The sequence below is a fragment of the Poecile atricapillus genome, chromosome 4 (genome assembly GCF_030490865.1).
Source record: "Poecile atricapillus isolate bPoeAtr1 chromosome 4, bPoeAtr1.hap1, whole genome shotgun sequence".
Classification (NCBI taxonomy): domain Eukaryota; kingdom Metazoa; phylum Chordata; class Aves; order Passeriformes; family Paridae; genus Poecile; species Poecile atricapillus.
The window spans coordinates 38,855,822-38,874,698 of NC_081252.1; the positions used below are offsets into that span (position 1 = coordinate 38,855,822).

Here is an 18,877-nt window from a genome sequence, read left to right on the forward strand (position 1 = left end):
GAAGAACCCAGCAGATTAAAGTCTATCAGGAATGGAATTGCACATTGCTCTGTCACTTCATTTTTTACTAGAGAGCCAGTACCCTTTCCTCACTCTTAAGCCCTAAATTTCCACTTCAAGAATGAGTCTGAGCAAAATGTGTGTGTTTTCCTCATGCTAAATAGTCCCAGCAGGACCAGGACAAATACAGCTGTACTTTGAATGAGTTGGCCTCATAAAAATGGTGTAGGTATCTGCACTAGTAACAGTGGTGTAGGCACAAGTGTCTCAAATGCTGAGCACGATGTTATGTGTAGTACACATTTCAGAAACGACCAGTAAATAATGTTCTACTTAAATAAGGGTTTGGGCAGCTGAGTACAGTTTTCCTAGGATAACATTTTTCAGATATTCCTCTGTGTGTGTTCATGCATACACAACATTTACTTTTGATTCCAGCAGTTATCAGTTTGGGATTTTACTTTATTATTATAATATTTTTTTTAAATCCTGAAAGCCAGGTCAATTTTTTTTCCCTTCGAGTTTGAGGCACTAAAAATACATTTTTTTTGTGTGTAATTCATGGATTACTGTAAGATATTATCCTGCATACATCATTTTTTTGGCTCACTGAAAGTATATCTTGGGTCAGCCAGAGAATAGAATTATGTATCAAAAGTACTGGAAAAGCCCTCTGTTTGATAGCCAATGTAACTGTTCTGTGCAGCTTGGAACTGTGCTGGTGTTGGCATGCAGTTATTAACGGATGTCGATGTGCTGCTTTGCTTTGAAGTATTTCCTATTACTTTGCAAAGCCGTCCACTTGCGTAGCTGGCCTGTCACACCAGGGTGACATTGTTAGTTTCAATCATGTCATTACACTGAGCTGGCCCCTCCACACACTGAGCTGCTCACTGCCAGTGGGAGCAGCTCTATCCCCTCTGGCATTTTGGTCCAGTCCAGTCAGCGTAATGGATATGAGACAAAACGGGTGTTTCAACAGTGAGATCATTGCTTCTATTTTATTCATCATTGAATTAATTAAGCCTATCATTATCTTGGGTTTTTCATCTGTGTTTTTATTTTCTGAAAAAAGACCAAAAGCATTCTCAAGTTTTTTCTATAACTTCACCAGCTTTAAGCAAAATAAACGTAAAATTATTAATCTCTGAAATTAGTAATCTTTTCTTTGTAATGACATTCAGTTTCAGTTCTTGAAATGTTCAGCCCTTATGCACCTGAACATTTTGTGGGAAAATGTTCAGGCTGTTGTTTCTCTTTGGTCCACTGATAATCTTGTAACTGTTCATGAAAGTGGCTCATAGAAAGAGGAGTTGATCAAAGCAGTTTTCTTTTACTACTTACCAGAGAGTTCTTCAGCAGTTAAATTTGATACTGCTATTAAATGAGAAATTATGACAATGAGCACCCACCTCTTACCAGCTGTGCTTTGTTTTCTCCGTGCAGATTTATTGGTTTAAAGATGGGAAGCAAATTTCTAAACGAAGTGATCACTACCGAATTCAAAGAGAACCTGATGGAACTTGCTCACTGCATACTGCAGCCTCCACCCTGGATGATGATGGGAATTACACTATTATGGCTGCTAACCCACAGGTAAATGAAGGTTTGGCTCCAGAGCAAACATCCTTCTGGACATAAATCTTCAGAAATCTATCTCATCTCACATATGCATGATTTAATTAAATGATGAAGTCACCATAAAGTATGCAAGTTAGATTTCTGTTTTCATCTTGCATCAGTAGGGTGGGACTTCTTTATCTCTGAGAGATTAGCAACTCAACAGTAGTTTTTTTCCTATGGTTTGAGGTTTCAGGGGGAGGGGTGTAATTTTTTAATTACTCTTCCACTAGTTGTTTCAGCTGATAACATTTCAGTATTCTAGCTGAGCATGGATAGCACATATATATAAAGGGAGAAAAAGATCCAATTTACCAGCAGAAGTACCAGTCCAGCAATTTAACTTTCTTTTGTTGACCCTACTCACTGACTGAGGCCAATTTTTTGTGAAATGAGTGGGAGTGTATCACACCTCAACCTGCTGACACTAGGCAGATTGCAAGTCTGTAAGGCAAAAAAACCTATCGCTATTATGTAGCAGTCCTGTGTTGATCTTAAACAGTGCTTTTCTGAAACACAGTGTTACTGGTTTAGCAATGCCATTTTTTCTTTGCAGATTTAATACAAGAGCTGAGGGTACACAGCAGAAACCCACTAGTTCATTAGACATAGCCAAACTTACAGGTCATTCATCCTATGGAAGCAGCTTTTTCAATCCACTTTTCCTATACCCCAGCAAATTGAGGGGAAAGAGTTGCCTGTGAGAAACCAAAGCAGTAACATAACTTTTGGGATGTAATGAATTATTTTCTTGTGTAGTGCCAAATATCTTGCCAATACTAGGCCTGCAAGGAGAATCGCACTGTAGAATAACAAACTGTATCACTGAGACAGAGTTTAATCTAAGCAGGAGTGTTGTGCTCTGTTATTCACGTTGCTAGGTTACTCAGCATGACACTGCCATTTTTGTCTCACTCTTCAGCTTGTCAGTCCTGCTCATACTGCAGAGGGCTTGTGAATATAAGGGGTTGTACACATGGGCAACACACAGAGCAGCTTTTGGGTAGATTCTATGAACTGAAGTGCTTAAATATGGGTGGTTTAACTATTACTTCTACATATATAACTAAAAGAAATACTAATGAAATCTCATAAGGCTATGGAATTGTTCAAGCTGGGAGCTTTTACACATAGATGACATTGTTACAATACTTGGTACCATTTAAACTGTGAAATTTCACAATAGGTTTAAAAATATATGCATGCTCAAGGTAAGAAACGGTTCCTGTTTATCTTCCTCTAAGTGTTGTCTCAATGCATGCACAGAATTTCACTGTGTAGTGCTACCGTGTGATCCAAAGTCTTGGAGAACTTGGTGAACAAACTGCCTTTGTGTTTGGGCACTGTACTCTGTCCCGGAATACTTACAGCCTCCTTTGGAGCATTTGTTGTTCTGGATAATGCTTATTCAATGGCATAAGAGTGACCCAGGTTACCAGTTCTGGTCATTGATGGCACTACTTTGTTAGTGAGTTTTTGGATGTACTAAAATGAGCTGGGTTTGTGCAGTTCCCAGCTTGGAGCTTGAAAAAGCAGCTTTGTTAAATGATAAAATTCTGTGCTTTTGCTTTTTTCCCCTCTTTGGAGGAGAACCAGAAGCATCTTCCTTTGGCTCCCCTAAACAAAACATCTGTGTTTCACCAAGCCCATTCTATTCTCTTTTTTACAGTGTAATTCCCAAGCAAACATACTTATCTCTTCCACTATTTGCTTGCTTTTACTATGCATTTAACAGTACAATGGAGGCAAAGAAGGGGCTGTGAGTTAATGTACTAGCCTTTCACACTCAAAGATCTGGATTCCAATTCTTTTAAGTCATCCTGAATGGAAATAATCTTGGCAATGTCTTCTCAGTTCTAATGGAAAGTTGTCCACGTCTCAAAGCTATCACAAACTTAGGCAAATTTGGCAACCATTCCTTAAGAAAGCAAAGTACGTCAATATAAGGGAGCTCACATCAGAACTCTGATGGACTGGTAGATATTTGCTAGGCTGTTGCTGTGTTTGATCATTGCTATTGGAATCACCAAACTCTAAAGCAAAAGATGTGTTCTCAGCTGATAGAAATTGGTTCCATTAAAGCAAAGGATTCAGTTCATTAAAGCTCTGACAGTTCATGCCATCTCATGACCTGGGCTAACATAATAGGATTTATGTTGTAAAATGCCTTGTTGACAGACCCTGGAGATCATCCATGGTAGTTAACACTGCAGGCCTCATTGCCCATGGTGTAAAGTGCAGCAAGCTTTACTTAAGAGTCAGAATTAAAGTTTTGACACACCACTGGGGTTTGTTGTAAAGTTTGCTATAGAAGTTAATCCAGAGCAAATGGACCCTGGGCCTAGACAAACACAAAACCTTGCCTGGTTCAGGCCTTTAGTTAGAGGTCATATCCCTTAACTGAGCTCTATGGGCTCTCATCAAGTTCTTATTTTCACCTTTCTTTTTATTCCAATCTCTCTGCTTCTTTGCATTACACACCCACAGTCCTCGGGCTGGAGTTCCCTTCGTTTCTAGGACATCGTCTCATTAATTACTTCCCACTCATGTCTTCCTTCCTCTTCATCCTGTGACTTTTCTGAAATCTTTGGTTTCCTGCTATCATTCCTAATCTTCACTATCCAAATTCTCTTTGTGAATTTCCCTTATTGCCCTTTGTGTTTCCATTTGTGACACCATCATGTATTGAGATATGCAGAAATGATCCCAAACTATGTGTATTCATCACCTGCCAGAAAAATATTAATATGTACTGGTACCCAAAACAGAAATCCATTTGTTCCAGATGTCTTTAATGGTCTTGTAACATAAGGGGGAAAAATAAAGCTTTTACATAAGGAATTGCTGCGGGTCTTGCACAATGGCTTATTTTAATGCAGGGATTTTTCTTGCGGGCTAAATGGGTCATGGGAATAGAAGTGGAACACAGACTTCATTTCTAAGTGAACACAAAAGTTGTTGCTATTTGAAGGCTTCTTGTGAGCCCATTGAAATTGTTTTTTGATGGGCTCTGAACAGTTCTTTAAAAACTGCTATTTGCAACCCCAAAAATACTGTGACAAAAATATTTGTCACTTTTGTGCTGACAGACTTGAGTGTGGAGCTCACAGCTTAGAGCTGAAATACACTGCAAAGCTGATGTGGATGTTGCCTTACTGCTACTAGCCCAAGGGGCAGAGAACCAGACTACCCCTTACAGGGCAGTTCCATCCCAAATCTGTTAGGACTAGTGCTTGTGCTTTAGAACCTGTCTTCTAAAACACGAAGTAAAAGAAAAAAAAGGGACCAAATACACCAGAGCGTGTTTTATTTAACATTCATTGAAAATAACCTGAATTATCACCAATGTCCATTAGCACAGCTGTGCCTTCAGTGCAATTCCTCAAACCAGGTTCACTCTGCAGAGAGGACCTGTTAAGTACCTGTCAAATTATTTTGGTTTTCACATTAATGAGGGGTTTTTTGAGTTGTGGGCCCACCAGATCAAGTAGAGCAATCCACTTTGGAGGCAGCAGCTCTGCTGTTTACTGCCAAGTCACCATGGGCCATCTTCAGGACCTTGAACTTGTCATTCTGCTCACTTGCCACACACAGAAACCTCCTGCCCACATCAATAACAGTCAATGAGAACTTGATTGCCAGTGGTATTAACAGTCTTTTAAAAAAAAAAACAACCAAGTATTATAGTCACAGTCATTCTAGTCTGTTCTGTGTTAGATTGGAAGCTAATAAAATGGGTAGGCAAAAAAAAAAAAACAGATCAGGTTGAACATTTATTATTACATATTTTAAGTCTTTTAATGTTCCTTCTTTCTATCATCCTAACAGGGCAGAGTAAGTTGCACAGGCAGGCTGATGGTTCAAGCTGTAAATCAAAGAGGCCGCAGTCCTTGGTCACCTTCAGGTCAGCCTCACATAAGAAGGTATTTGATGCTTTTTTTTTTTTCTTTTAATAATATGGATTTTGCCGAATAACTGGGGTAAGGTAAAGAATGTGAGGTAAGCAGATAAGTTAAAGGCATGGCATTCAGGAAGAAATGTGACCTCTGCTGTCTGAAAATTGCTGCAGAACTTGCACACTCAGAAGTATAAGCAACCTCTGAAATGACACGACTTTTAAATATCTTTAAATTTCCCTGTCTCCTCATCCTTTTTCTGTGGTGTTCACTAGTTACTCTGTATCTCAAATTACACTATCAGTTGTTGGGAAGGCTCTTGTCACTTAGGATTTTTAAAAATATTTCATGTGATTAGGAACCTCCAACTTCTGCAGCTTCTAGGAAGTGTTCATTTAATAACTGCATGCCAAAGAGGTTTATCAGATTTATATTAGAAATATTTTAGTATTTCAGTATTTTATATTTCAGTTCAGTTTCAGTTCAGTTAGAAGGAATTATGAGTAAGATATCAAGTATTAAACTTATCTTTGGTGAGTTTACCATTATTCCCATATGAAGCTATGGGTTAGGTTTTTGGGCCATATAAGGGAATTTTCCCTTCAAATATTTTTTTTTTTTTCTTTGCCCAAAGCATTTATGAGGCTGTTTAGCACAACTAAGACAGCTTTAGATGATACAAAAAAAAAATTAGTTTGGTTACCAGAACTGTTTTCAAGGGACTGTGAGGGCTCTGGTTTCTGGACTCTGCTGTAATGAGGCATGTACTTTGCTTAATGGGTCCAACAGCCATATAATCTCAGTATTACCCAATTAATATACAGAGTACAAGTAATTACACAGTCAGTGTACAACCACGAAAGGATTTCTATAATAGTACTGGTACTAGTGTGTGATGTAAAACTGCTGCATGTAAAACAGGCTCTCTTCCCCCTTCTGGTAGCTATAAAGTATTAGGAAGTGAGGCTGGTTGGTTAAAAGATCTTGTCAGTCTTATTCCTACATGGAACAAACTGCAACCCTGAAAGCATTTCCCAGCATTTCTCTGAGATGGCCACCAGCTCCCTCTGCAGTGTGACACCCTTTGTGTTAAGCCTAAAGCTCAGAGTGCCTCTGGAGGGGAATATCCTGCCAGGCTGCACTGTGTGAACAGCACAGAAAAGTTTGGGACCACCTGGTGTAGCCTGTCCAGTCACTAATGCACTTAGCACCTTCAGATAATGGGTAAAAATGGAAAGCCCATGGGAAAAGGAAAAAAGGGAAAAAGCTTCCATGAAGAATCAAGCTTCAGCTGAATGAGTCAGTGCACATAGGGTTACAAAGGGGAAAGACCTTTAAAAGCAAAGATAATGGGAAGACAGGTAGGGGTGAAAGCATCAAGCAGCTGGCACTCCTGCAGCTTCCTGAAGGACAAAATGTGTGTGTCTCTCTCTCTCTGTGATGGACAGAACCCTCAGGAAGTAATGGAGGAGGCTCTTTCCAATCTTTACAAATGCATTCAAAGTCCAAGGCTGCTTCTGGCTGGTATTTTATTTTCTAATGGAGACAGGCACTCAAGCAGCTGCTGTTGCTTCGGGTTGGGTGTTCAGTGAGTAGTGAATTATAAATAAGGGATTTCTGTACAGCAGTTTAATTAAAATTAGGGCAATTATTGGGGATTCTTATTTCCTGTAAAATTATCATGTGAAGGCCATACGCCATTATCTTTGCTCTGGAAGAGCAGTTTCTGTAAGCATTCAGCACAGAATCTAGTTTAGTGACAGTTCTCACTACTCCCACCAGAGAGTTCACACAAGACTGATAAAATGGAAGCACATAAAACCTTCCTAAGAGACTCTTGCCATTGGCTTTTCTAATGTAATATCCCAAATTACTGTTCCCCCATATACTGTGGTATTTGTCATGTCTATTGCCATTGACTTTTGATAAGTAATATTCCTATGGTACTACAGTATTCTTTCTATAAGCTTTTCTGCTTGAGAGTAACAAAACAGTTTGCTTCTTTTATTACGAGTGTAATTATTAGCTTAATGAACTTTATGACCTGTTACACTATTGACAGGCTTTTTTTTCTGAAATACATTTCATCTCTTACAGAATGTGTTCTGGCAGAACTCTGGGGTTTTATTTCATTCTTAATATACTTTTCTGAAATTTGCTTAGCTTACAAACACCACTTTCTTAACATCACTTGATATGGGTGGCCACTTGAATTTTCTGATGTGTACAAAGCTTGGACTCAATCCCTTAGATGACAAGGTGTTCAATAAACATTGTGTCACCCAAGCATGGCAGCCACAGTCTCAAATTTAAAATGCATGAGAAAAAAATCTTAAAATGCATGAGATTTAAAGAAGATTTAAAAACTAAACATTCCTATCACCTTGCTCTCAATTAGGGGATTAATTTGAACTTAATCTCCTATATTCCAAATTAGTGATTGTTACCATATGGTCAGTCATAAAGTTTTCTTCATCTTCTTGCTCACTGAAATTCCCTGTGCATTGTACCATACCAACCCGTGGAGTCTCCCCTCGACACATTTAGTACATGATGTCAGTTCTGCTGAAACTAATCTCTGCAGTGTGATGTCTGCACTGCAACTCTGAAGAGCCCACAATGAATCCAAGAGTTATTCCAGTCTTTTTGTCACTGCTAGACATCTGAAGCTACTTGGCTCTACTAATTTCATTATATTTTAAAACCACAAAATATTTTAGACTTGAAATGACCCTAGTTTCACCTTTCAAGGCAAAGCCTTAAAAGAGAGTCTGTGATTTTAGGGTGAATTTACAAAGAGGTAAAAAGAAATGCAACATCTGTGGTCACAAATTCTTAGCTTCTTTGTTTTCCATTTTTTTTAGCATAAATTCCCCCCACACACACACACCTACCAGTTTGAACTAGTGCTGCCTTTTCCTGCAGCTGCAGCAATGAGACGGTGGCTTTCACACTCCTGTGGTGCCAATCACCTGTTTGGCAGCTTTGCAAAACTTTATGAAGCACCAGTTACTTGTACTTTGTTGGCAGCTTATCAACAGGATGCTTATCAATAATGTGGAGGCAGATTTTGCTCAGGTTGCTTGCTGTGCAGCACCCACTTGACTAGATACCATCATTTCTAGTCAGTCTTGCAGAACTCATTACCAAACATCAGTACACTTGTTCCCTATTGCTCTCCATCTGCCATCCCATCTACCTGCACGAGGCATCCATGCCTCTGAAACTGATCAGAGTAGCTTATGAGCTGCAATGCTGGACCTACTGAAGTAGCTTTAGACATGTTCAAGTGTCAAAAACTGTGAGGTGCTTCAGACATGGATTTAGGCACCTGAATAGTTACATGAGCTCTTAGTGTGTGCAGGGATGTCAGTCTGTGTTCCCCAGTTCAGTATCCAGACCCACATTATTAAGCAGTATGGAATGGATATCTACACAAGCCCCCCAGCTCTTCCATTTGCCTTTAGTTACAGCTGTCGGGAAACTGTTATGATCATTAAAAAGTCAACATCGAACTATTAATAAGAGAGAATATATAGCACAGGTGATGCCTGCGAATTCAAGCACAGCAATAGCAGAGAAGAGGGCAACAACAGAACAGGGCAAAATAAATCAAATTCAAGCAACTCTAATTAAACTGCAGCTTCAGTGGAGCAGAGCGTGCAGCTGGAGTGTTTATCCTCCATGCAGCAGTACAGCATCTTGTTTTCAAAATGTAAACATTGAGGGTTTAAGCTCTTTTTTGTTGTGAATTATTTTAACCTGGAGAAAGTACCTCAGGGAGTAGAAAATGCATATGGGCACCTAAACTGCAGCATGGACTCTACAAACAGCGGCCAAAACAGAAACACTGGTAAAAATTTACATCATGTGGGATTCAAAGAAGAGAAATTCACTGTACTGTGTCATTGATAAAAGTGGTCTTTGGAGGATATTTGAGTAGCTCCTCTCTTTTATACGGGATGTTACTGTAGGCAGCAGCTGGCTCCAGAATGGAACCCACTGGAGCTGATCAGGCAAGGACAAAAGTGGATATACAGTTTTGTTTCAAGATTTTTTGATTACTAAATCACACAAATGGAATAATCTAATTTCAATGGAAACAAAAATGTAGTTAAATGAGGAACCACTTACAAAAAGGTTTGATGGATTAAATTAACAGGCAAGAATAGCAAATGCTGAAAATGGATTAAATGATATCGTGGAATCTTAAGGTGCTTGATACTGTGTATGGAAACAGGAGTTATTTTTCTTTCCTTTTTATTATTTATCAAACTGTTTATGATACCTTTATTAAAATTATTAAAAAAATATTAATCTCATTGTTTCAATTCCACAATTTGGTGGCATTGAAAATATTCAGGAGTATGTTATACAAAAAACCTGTCAAATGAGGAATAAATATATACACAGCCATTCAATACACAGAATTTTCTGTATAGTCTTCACTAGTGCAGAAAAAGAGAAGGTAAGTCTGATGTGGAAGGTCTCTTGTCAGTTGAGATGAGCTAGCTTTTAGCTGCTGTTATTTGCTGAAAGGGAACCATGATTAATGAACATTCCATGTACTTTCTGGTGTAATCAGCAGCAGTGAGGGGATTAAATACACAGGACACTAGACATGGGGAACTGAAGCTACATGCTAAGGCTTGTCAACTTGTTTTATCTGTATTTCAGTGATTTAAAGATTAAACAAAAATACTGTCATTCATAAAATTCATTAATATTACAAGCTATTATTCTATAGCAATGTTGTTTTATAGGTCATAGTTTGTCACAACATGTGAATTAAATGAAAGTAATTAAATAACTGCAGTGTCAAAATTAACTCCGTCTGGGCCAAATGCTACCAGTGCATGTGTGTAAATATGGGGTGATTACAATATTAGTCAAAGAAGTGGTTTAAAATTTAAACCAGTCTTATAAGTGATTATGGTTCTTCGGATTTAGCAGAGAAAAAAAAATAATTTGCCTTTATTTCATGTTATTTTAAGACCACGATCTCGATCAAGGGACAGTGGTGATGAAAATGAACCAATTCAGGAACGATTCTTCCGGCCTCATTTTCTGCAGGCTCCTGGAGACCTGACTGTTCAAGAAGGAAAACTATGCAGGATGGACTGCAAGGCAAGTGTCATGCAAAGGGTAGCAGCAGCCTTTTGATAACATCAGCTGACTCAAAAACCACATTGGTTTCTTTTCAAAGCAATTTTGCCTATTGGCAGTTTCGGTGCCTGTTAGTAGAGTAATTAATCTCATTGCTTATGAGTGAGTATGTGGACAGTAAAAGTTTGCCTCCCCTCCAATGAAAGTGCTTCAGGCAAACCTTAGAGTTCACAGTAAACTGATTTATAGAATTCAGCTACGCTGGGGTGTGGAGGGAAGCAGCATACAAAAAAGACAATAAAAAGACCACGTGTTTCTACATTTTAAGTCCTTTTACTACTTGAGTTTTGAACCCCGTTAAAAGTTTCAAACAGTATAAACCTGATTTATGACTCTGCTGAGCAGAAATAATTCAGGCTTGTGTGACTTGTGTTTATTTTATGCTGACCTATTTGGGAGAAGCTGTTTTCTCTGGAGCAAGCTCCCCACAGCAAGTGGCACAGCTTTTAAGAGTGTAGACTTGTCCACACAGACCAAGCTGTGTAGATGGTGCTATCAGTAGGGCACACCTCAGTGGAATGCAATTTCAGAGGTCAGTAGTTAGTCAGCTAACATCTTTTTGTCTGTAAGTTTTCCAAAAAGAAGTTAATCTAGAAAGGACTATCTTCTCATTGCACCTGAAGAGCAAACAATAAAAAAGACAAAAGGTGTCACCCTGCCTTTTGTTTTGCAATGTATTATTATTTAGCTTCTAGCCTATCTACACATTGATCTTTTTTCAGTCGCGCCCAGAAGACATCATGGAATTCAGGGAGTTGGCCGGAAAGTAAGTAAATGACTACAACTGACTCAATGTGTAAATCAGGACAGAATTGGATCTTTAAATCTTTTGGTACACTTGCAGTAGCAAACCAAACCAAACTTCCCTGAAATAACAAGTCAGGACTCCTCCAGTGTTTCATGTGACTAAAAAAAATTCCTACTGTTCTCTTTACACTCAAGGTTAGTGGATTACCAACTCCAGACTTAAGCTGGCAACTTAACGGCAGACCAATTCGCCCTGACAGCTCTCACAAAATGTTGGTGCGTGAGAATGGGGTGCACTCCTTGATCATAGAACCAGTCACATCCAGAGATGCTGGAATCTACACGTGCATTGCCAGCAATCGAGCTGGTGAAAATTCATTCAGCCTGGAGCTCACTGTTGCAGGTAACATCTTCATGTTAAACTGTCAGACTGAGCACTGCCAGGATAGCATGAAAAAATGAAATGTGAATGACGCCAAATGACACATGGGGGGGTGGAGGGTAAGAAAAGGAAACCTGGCGGTAACAGAAGTACTATAGGTGAAATATTCACGTTATGTTCTGGCATAAGTTGACTGGCATGTAATGTCTGTGCACTGAGTTATGAAAAGGGGGCTGCTGGCCTTGAAGCCACAAACCAGAGTATTTCCCTGGACGTTTTTTCTGTAATGACAATCTGTGCAGACCCACGCCTACCCCCGGGCAGCCAGTGGGAATGCCTTGTGCATTTCGCAGCACGTCAGACTAATGGCACTTCTGGTAGAGAAGGTCCTTCTTCAGTTAAAAGTCCATGCTTTTGTGTAATGTGGGAGAGCCCTTTTTACCAAGCATAGTGGAGCCAGTTTATCTAGTTGTCATGCTCTACTTTTCAATTATTTTAGGAAAGAATCAGCTCTTTAGCATTCACTTTTCCCCCTATTAAAATAATGATAGGACTGTTTTCTTCAGAGAAACCAGGACTGAACTTTGTGATTAATGAAGACAACATATTTCCTGCCACTTAGGTCTTTCATAATTGTTTTAAGCACACTGCTGAAAAAAAGGCTATGTTTTCATAGACAAATGTCAACATAATTGTAATCTTTATTTTCACAGCTAAGGAAGTACAAAAAGCACCTGTGTTTATAGAGAAGCTACAAAACACAGGTGTGACTGAGGGATTCCCAGTGCGACTGGAGTGCCGAATCTCAGGGGAGCCATCTCCTCAGATATTTTGGAAGAAAGAGAATGAGTCACTCACATACAACACTGACCGAGTGAGGTTAGACTGGCTTAGAATAATCTCCCCATGTGTAACTTCAATGATGATTTATCTTGTTAAACAAATAAAAACCTAAAAGGTCACATGAACACTTTGTGTAAAGGGTATGTCATAAATATTAACTAGTGATTGTAATAATTTATGACATTTACTCAAACTTGCAGCCAGCCTGGTGACTGAACCAGAAATAAAATGTTACTTGTTTTCCATCATTAGACTTACACAATTACCTTTGCACTCTAAGCAAGAGGAAAACTAGTTTTACTCTCCCTGAATCAAGACTACAGAAACTTGCTAGTGAAAATCAAGACTCCAAAGGAACACTCTGTGCTTTTCAGCAGAAACTCTGATTCATAATTCTGCTGTATGGTTAAACAACTAAGATTCAGTATTTTATATTTTAAGATATTCTTTGAGTTTCTTTATCCTTTCCACAAAAAGTCTCGGTAAGATCTGGTGATCCTGCTAGTCCAGATGGCTTAATCATAATTGTGAAAGAAAAGTTACTTCATGTGGGGTCTTTTTTCAGTTTTCAATACAGGATATTAAACTGCCAAATTTTCAAGCATACTCAAGGCTTTATTTTCTACTTGCTCATTTCAGAGGAAGTTCCATTTGAATTAAAATTTTAATTAAACTAGAATCAACCTGTAACTAAGATTGGGTTGGTTTATAATGCAGTTTTAAAATAGCCTAAACTGGTTTGTGATTTAAGTAGTAATTTTCTACTTTTCTTTTGATTAGCATGCACCAGGATAACTACGGCTACATTTGCCTGCTTATTCAGGGAGCTACAAAGGAGGATGCTGGCTGGTACACTGTTTCAGCTAAGAATGAGGCTGGGATTGTGTCTTGCACTGCCAGGTTGGATGTTTATAGTAAGTAGCTTCAATTTTCATGATCATATTAATCCCCCTAAAAGCAACAGCTCTGTAAGTTTTGGGCTGTTCACAGAATGGTTTACATTGGTCTCTCTTTCTTTTGTTTATAGTTTCTCCTCAATAGTAAACATCTACTTCAAGACAACAAATGCTCTGTCAAAGTATATTTCACTATCTTTCAGACACCTAAAGCAAAACAAGCTTGCATGCTTTCTGTTTTTGCTTAGTACATTAAATATAACTAATTAACAACAGATAACAGCATGATCATATGATTTTTGTGGATCATTATTATGATTGTTTTGCTGGCACTTCCTTAACCTTTAGTATTCTTTTGTACATTAGTCTGTAATACACCTGTGACAGCTACCAAAAGAGTAGTAGATGTTTTTATGGCTTTCTGCTTAATTACTCAGTTTGTTCCAAAGCAGCCCCACCCATAGTGAATGCTGCCTTGAAGAAGTGTCTCTTACCAGTCTTCTCATAGCAAGAATTAAGGGGGAGGGGGAAGGGGAGAGACTGATAAAGGATGGTTTCTCGGGTGGTGCTGGAAGTGGGAACTGTGAATAAGAGATTTGGCTCATCATTCTTCAGCATACAAGGGGTGGCAATGGCAACATATATGCAACAACTAACCCTAGAACAGGCCTGTTACTGTAATAGGTGTGCACAGAAACAGCCTCCTTTGCTGTCACCCTTCTCAGTGGCACAAAGAAACCTAGAAAACAACGCCAAAAAGTAACACAGACTCTTGTATTTACTTACCACATTTGAAGATGAAACTAGATGCTGAGAAAAAAACAAAAAATGATGCCAAGAAATTAAACAAATTTACCTTTGATAGAATGGTTTTCTGCTTCTCAGAAATGACTATCTCCTTCACAGAGGGTTGACTGAGCATCTGGCACACTTAGATGCACAGCTCAGGAAAGTTAACACTTTTTCTTTCCTTTTTAATCTGTAGCTCAGTGGCAACAACCCCCTCAGCAGACCAAGCCAAAGAAGGTGCGGCCCTCAGCCAGCCGATACGCTGCTCTCTGTGACCAAGGACTAGACATCAAAGCAGCTTTCCAGCCGGAAGCAAATCCAGTCCACCTGGCAATGCAGCCTGGCCTGGTAGAGAGCGATGATCTGTAGATTCAGCTGCTGCTTCCACCATTTTCTCTCAAAGCAGAAACACTGAAAGCCATTGCCTTGACCAATGATACTCCTATGTCACTTTATGCAAGGGCAGACACCTTCATGTACAAAAGATAAACAACAAACACAGTAACCATATATTCCTTATTCATTATACCAAATTAGAAGAATAGATAGATTATTAATAGAAATGTACACATTGCACAACAAATCACACTCACCAGTTCCTTTACCTATGTTGCTTCATATTCCTTTTCATAGAGGCCAAAATGCATCAGAGATTCTTCACTACATACCGTTGTAACCAGTAGGTGGATGCTACACCATCTTAATGGTGCAAGATGTTTTCTTCAAGGGTTATCAACAGTTCTAAAATGGCTACACATTCTGACAGCTACAATGAACAAGTGCAATATTTTAAGAATAAACAGGAAGGGACAAGGAAAAGAAATGTAAGCAAATGCTGTATCTCTGCAAACTGCTTTCTATTCAACAATGAAAAAAAAAAAACAACTTTCTGTCAGTGCTGTTTATATGGACATCAACACCCTAACTTGCAATTCATTTGTGTTTTTCCTTTTTGCCATCTTGGAGGAGGCTTATTTACAAACATATAGCAGTGGAGTCTAAGCAGAAGTAATCTTACTTCTGCAGAACAAAGAAGAGTTGACACATAGTAACAATCTACTCCAGATTACACATTGGTAACTAGATGGGAAGAAATGCTGATAGTATAAACCACTGCAGTGAGCTACTGCAAGGGGTGGGAGGGGGACTGGGCAAGAGGTTGAAACTCTCTGGATTTCTGGACAGCAGTGTGTAACCTTGTAATACTCCCATTAAAGATTCTGAAATTCTAAGGGGAGCTGAAAAATAGGGAGTGTTTTATGGGATGTTTGACTGTTTAAAGCTTGTATAATATGATGAGGATTTTAGAAATGTATAGTAAGTGAAAAATGGGTTGAAACTGCAACATGGATTTAAGCGACAAGTATACACCACAGGTGATAGGTTTGCAAATCCGAGGAAGTAGAAAATGAAAACAGGCAAAAAAATCCAACTTGCTTTTTGTTTTTTCTTCTTAACATGTCTCTGGTAGATTTTATTTTTTCCTTCTCCTGACCACAGGCAAATGTCAACTCTTTTTAAAAAAGGGGTGAAGTCTGTGCACCAGAGGTGAAAAGCTTGAAGGCTGCTTACAGAATGCAAGGCAAATCCACTTGCAAGTGGAGCCCCACTTAAGTCACACCTGACTAGGTAGTTTTAAATTAGAACCAAATGAATTTCAGTTGAAGGGGAGGGAAGGAGAATGAATGGAAGAATTACTAGGCCTGACAAGGAAAATGAGTGTTTGATGGTACGAGCTACAATACTTTGCTAGGAAAGGAAAGCACTGTATTCCTTATATGAAGCACATATATGGTATCTTTCATTATTTATAATAAAAGTGTTGAAATCTTTTATCTCAGTTCATTTATTCAGAAGTCCTGTACTTAGGGGTTTGTTTGTTGTTTCTTTTTTTAAAAAATTTTGTAATTGTGTACACCATATATTGCATTACTGCTATACGTGTATTGCTTTGTAAGTACACAAAGTTTGTTTTGTTTTTTAGTGACTAATAAAACTTTAGCACACAAGGTAGTACTATTCTGGTGCAGGATATGACTAGTGATGGGGATGGTTAATCTAGATTAACATCATAGTCTGTCAGGTGGGAATAATCTGATTTTATTATAGAAGTATGTCATATCTTCTGCCAAATTTTCCTCAACTGTGACATGCTAATTTACTTTTTTATTTAGCTTCACTAGCATTATTTTGCCACCTTTTATTTGTATTTATAAAAATGTATTATCATTACGTTGGACTGTTGTGCTGATATAATGTGGGTTTAACATCAATAAATATTACACAAATAGAAAGTTTTCCTTCTGGTAAAGATTAATAACTGTTTTGGTACAAGCATTGAAGTGTAAGATTTGGAAATTTTAAATATTATTAGTACAGATTAAATGAAGCCTATAAGCAGTATCTAAAAACTACTAGAATTTATCAGAATGATCTGCCTGTGACCTGGAATTCTTGTTTGAACAGAACAGAGGAACATTACTCATAAATTCTGAGAAACTTTTGCCAAATAGAAGAACTGGAAGATACTTTTTTTTTAAATAGGTTAGAAAATATGCAGGTCTTGTTTTGTATTTCAAATAATTGCAATACATCATCACTTCACAACTGATTCTAAGTAAAAGGCACGGTCTGAGCATTGTTAAATTAATTTAAGAACCTGATAATAAGACAATATAAAAAAATTTTTAAAAACCCATTTACTTACAAAATCCTGACTATTAACTAGTTTCTTCTTATCAATGTGAAGATACCAGGAAAGATGTAAGATTATCCATTTTTTCTTTTGGGTTTATACTTCAAGCATTGGTCACTACAAACAGGCTTATGTCAGCAATTAAGTGAGCACTGACATTAATGGCAGTACTGCAGCTGAAGTCACTGCAGTTGTGTCTGTTCGCAGTACATTTGGCTTTGGCTTGGGGACTAAAAAGCAGACTGCTTTTTGAGCTTGTTGAAGATGAGGTCATCATCACTTTTTGCCTCTGTATATATGTACAGACACACTTAAGTAGTAAATCACATCTCTAAGCAGCAACACTGTTTTTATGAAAACATTCAGCTGTGCTGTTACTTAGTTACTGGGACTGTTTGGGCTTACAAAGTCAGAGATAGAAGCGTGGCACAAGCAAATTCTCAAGCCAAAAAGCAAAAATTCTTGGAAGCATCAAAGTAACTTTCAGAAGTTTAATCTTCTTCCACATAGTCCAAAGACAGATAGTAAGATGAGTGTACTTTTTGTCACTTTTTTTTAAGACTAAAACCAGGACTTTTTGCAAGACTTCCAGCTCAGGTATGGGAAGACTTTAAATTACTTAGGAAGGTATCAGTCCAAGCATATTCACAGCAATCAAAGACTCAATGCAGCAATGATCAGGATGACAACAGAAACCTTTCAAGAATACCAACAGTGAGGTGCAAAATTCCACATGCATGAAGGTTGTTCCAGCTGGTGGAATAGCTTACAGCTTAGCACACAGTGTCTTTATCCTACAGCTTTAAGGCAACAGCAACAATTAGTTAACATTCACAATTTGCTTCCATCACAGCTAACTGGCAGCTGGGGATCAAAACCAGTCCAACTTGAAACCCCAGCTTATAAATCATTGTTTCTTTCTGCAGCACCACTTTCAAAGTCTATTTTAAATCACTTAGGGTGTATGCCAAGAGATGCCTTGATCCCCCACATCTGGACCACTACATCCTCACCTCTGCAAGTAGCCCAAACAGATTTCATATGTAAGTACTTCATAAGCTCACATTATCGAACACACCATGATCCTGAGGGGATGAGCTGCATGCTCTGACTGCATGATCCAGCTGCCAAACTCACACTGTGCACTATAGATAAATTCATGCATGGACTAGAAATGCCTGCTTGGATTATGCATATTGGCTAATTCACTGCCTCACCATTCAAATGTAGATGAAGGAATAGAATTTACTGACATTTATCTCATTCTCCTGAACTAAAAGAAACAGCCTTTGCTCTGCACAGATTTTCTGTTTGAACAGAAATACAAGCACATAAAACACATCAGGCAGATGGAAACACAGCTCCTGCCCCAAGGAATTTACAATGTATTCCAAACAGCACACAGTATTCTTTGACTTGTCTTAAAGCTTGCAACTCTAACTCAAAATTAAGCCACTTTGCATTCTCTAACAGAAGTGATTAAAGTATAAAAGTATCTAATACTGCGCTGCATCTCTACTAAAAATGTGTTTGGAACATAATGCTCAGTCGTGTCTAGAGCACAAAAGCCAGACAACGAGCAGCAGTACCTGTACAGCAGTGATTTCAGCAGCCATACAGATGGAGATGAACTCCAGTTCAACACCATCTAGAAGGAGAAATTTTGTGCTTTACAGAACAACTGCAGTGTAACAGGTTACCCTGGGGATTGGCCAGTCTTGTAACTGCTATCACTTTCTAGTTCTGTAGTAGCATAAATGGTCCAGAAACAGCTGCAGAACAAGAAAGCAGAAAAAAAAATAACAGTACATGGCCATTGCACAGAATGATTACAACACTTACA

The 18,877-nt window shown here is 38.5% G+C and overlaps 1 protein-coding gene across 5 annotated transcripts in view; it reads left to right on the forward strand.

The window, feature by feature from the left end:
- The window catches only part of PALLD (palladin, cytoskeletal associated protein), a 182,458-nt gene extending 165,825 nt beyond the window's left edge, over positions 1-16,633 (forward strand). For 4 of the 5 annotated variants that reach the window (XM_058837833.1, XM_058837834.1, XM_058837836.1 and 1 more), the window contains 7 exons: positions 1,447-1,596; positions 5,449-5,543; positions 10,511-10,643; positions 11,625-11,832; positions 12,525-12,690; positions 13,435-13,568; positions 14,536-16,633. In XM_058837833.1, coding sequence (XP_058693816.1) covers positions 1,447-1,596; positions 5,449-5,543; positions 10,511-10,643; positions 11,625-11,832; positions 12,525-12,690; positions 13,435-13,568; positions 14,536-14,708 — 1,059 coding nt within the window. In that variant the 3' untranslated portion in view covers positions 14,709-16,633. Of the gene's footprint in view, positions 1-1,446; positions 1,597-5,448; positions 5,544-10,510; positions 10,644-11,624; positions 11,833-12,524; positions 12,691-13,434; positions 13,569-13,681; positions 13,733-14,535 lie in introns of all 5 variants that reach the window. The other variant, XM_058837835.1, reaches the window with a different exon arrangement.
- The last annotated feature ends 2,244 nt before the right edge of the window (positions 16,634-18,877 follow it).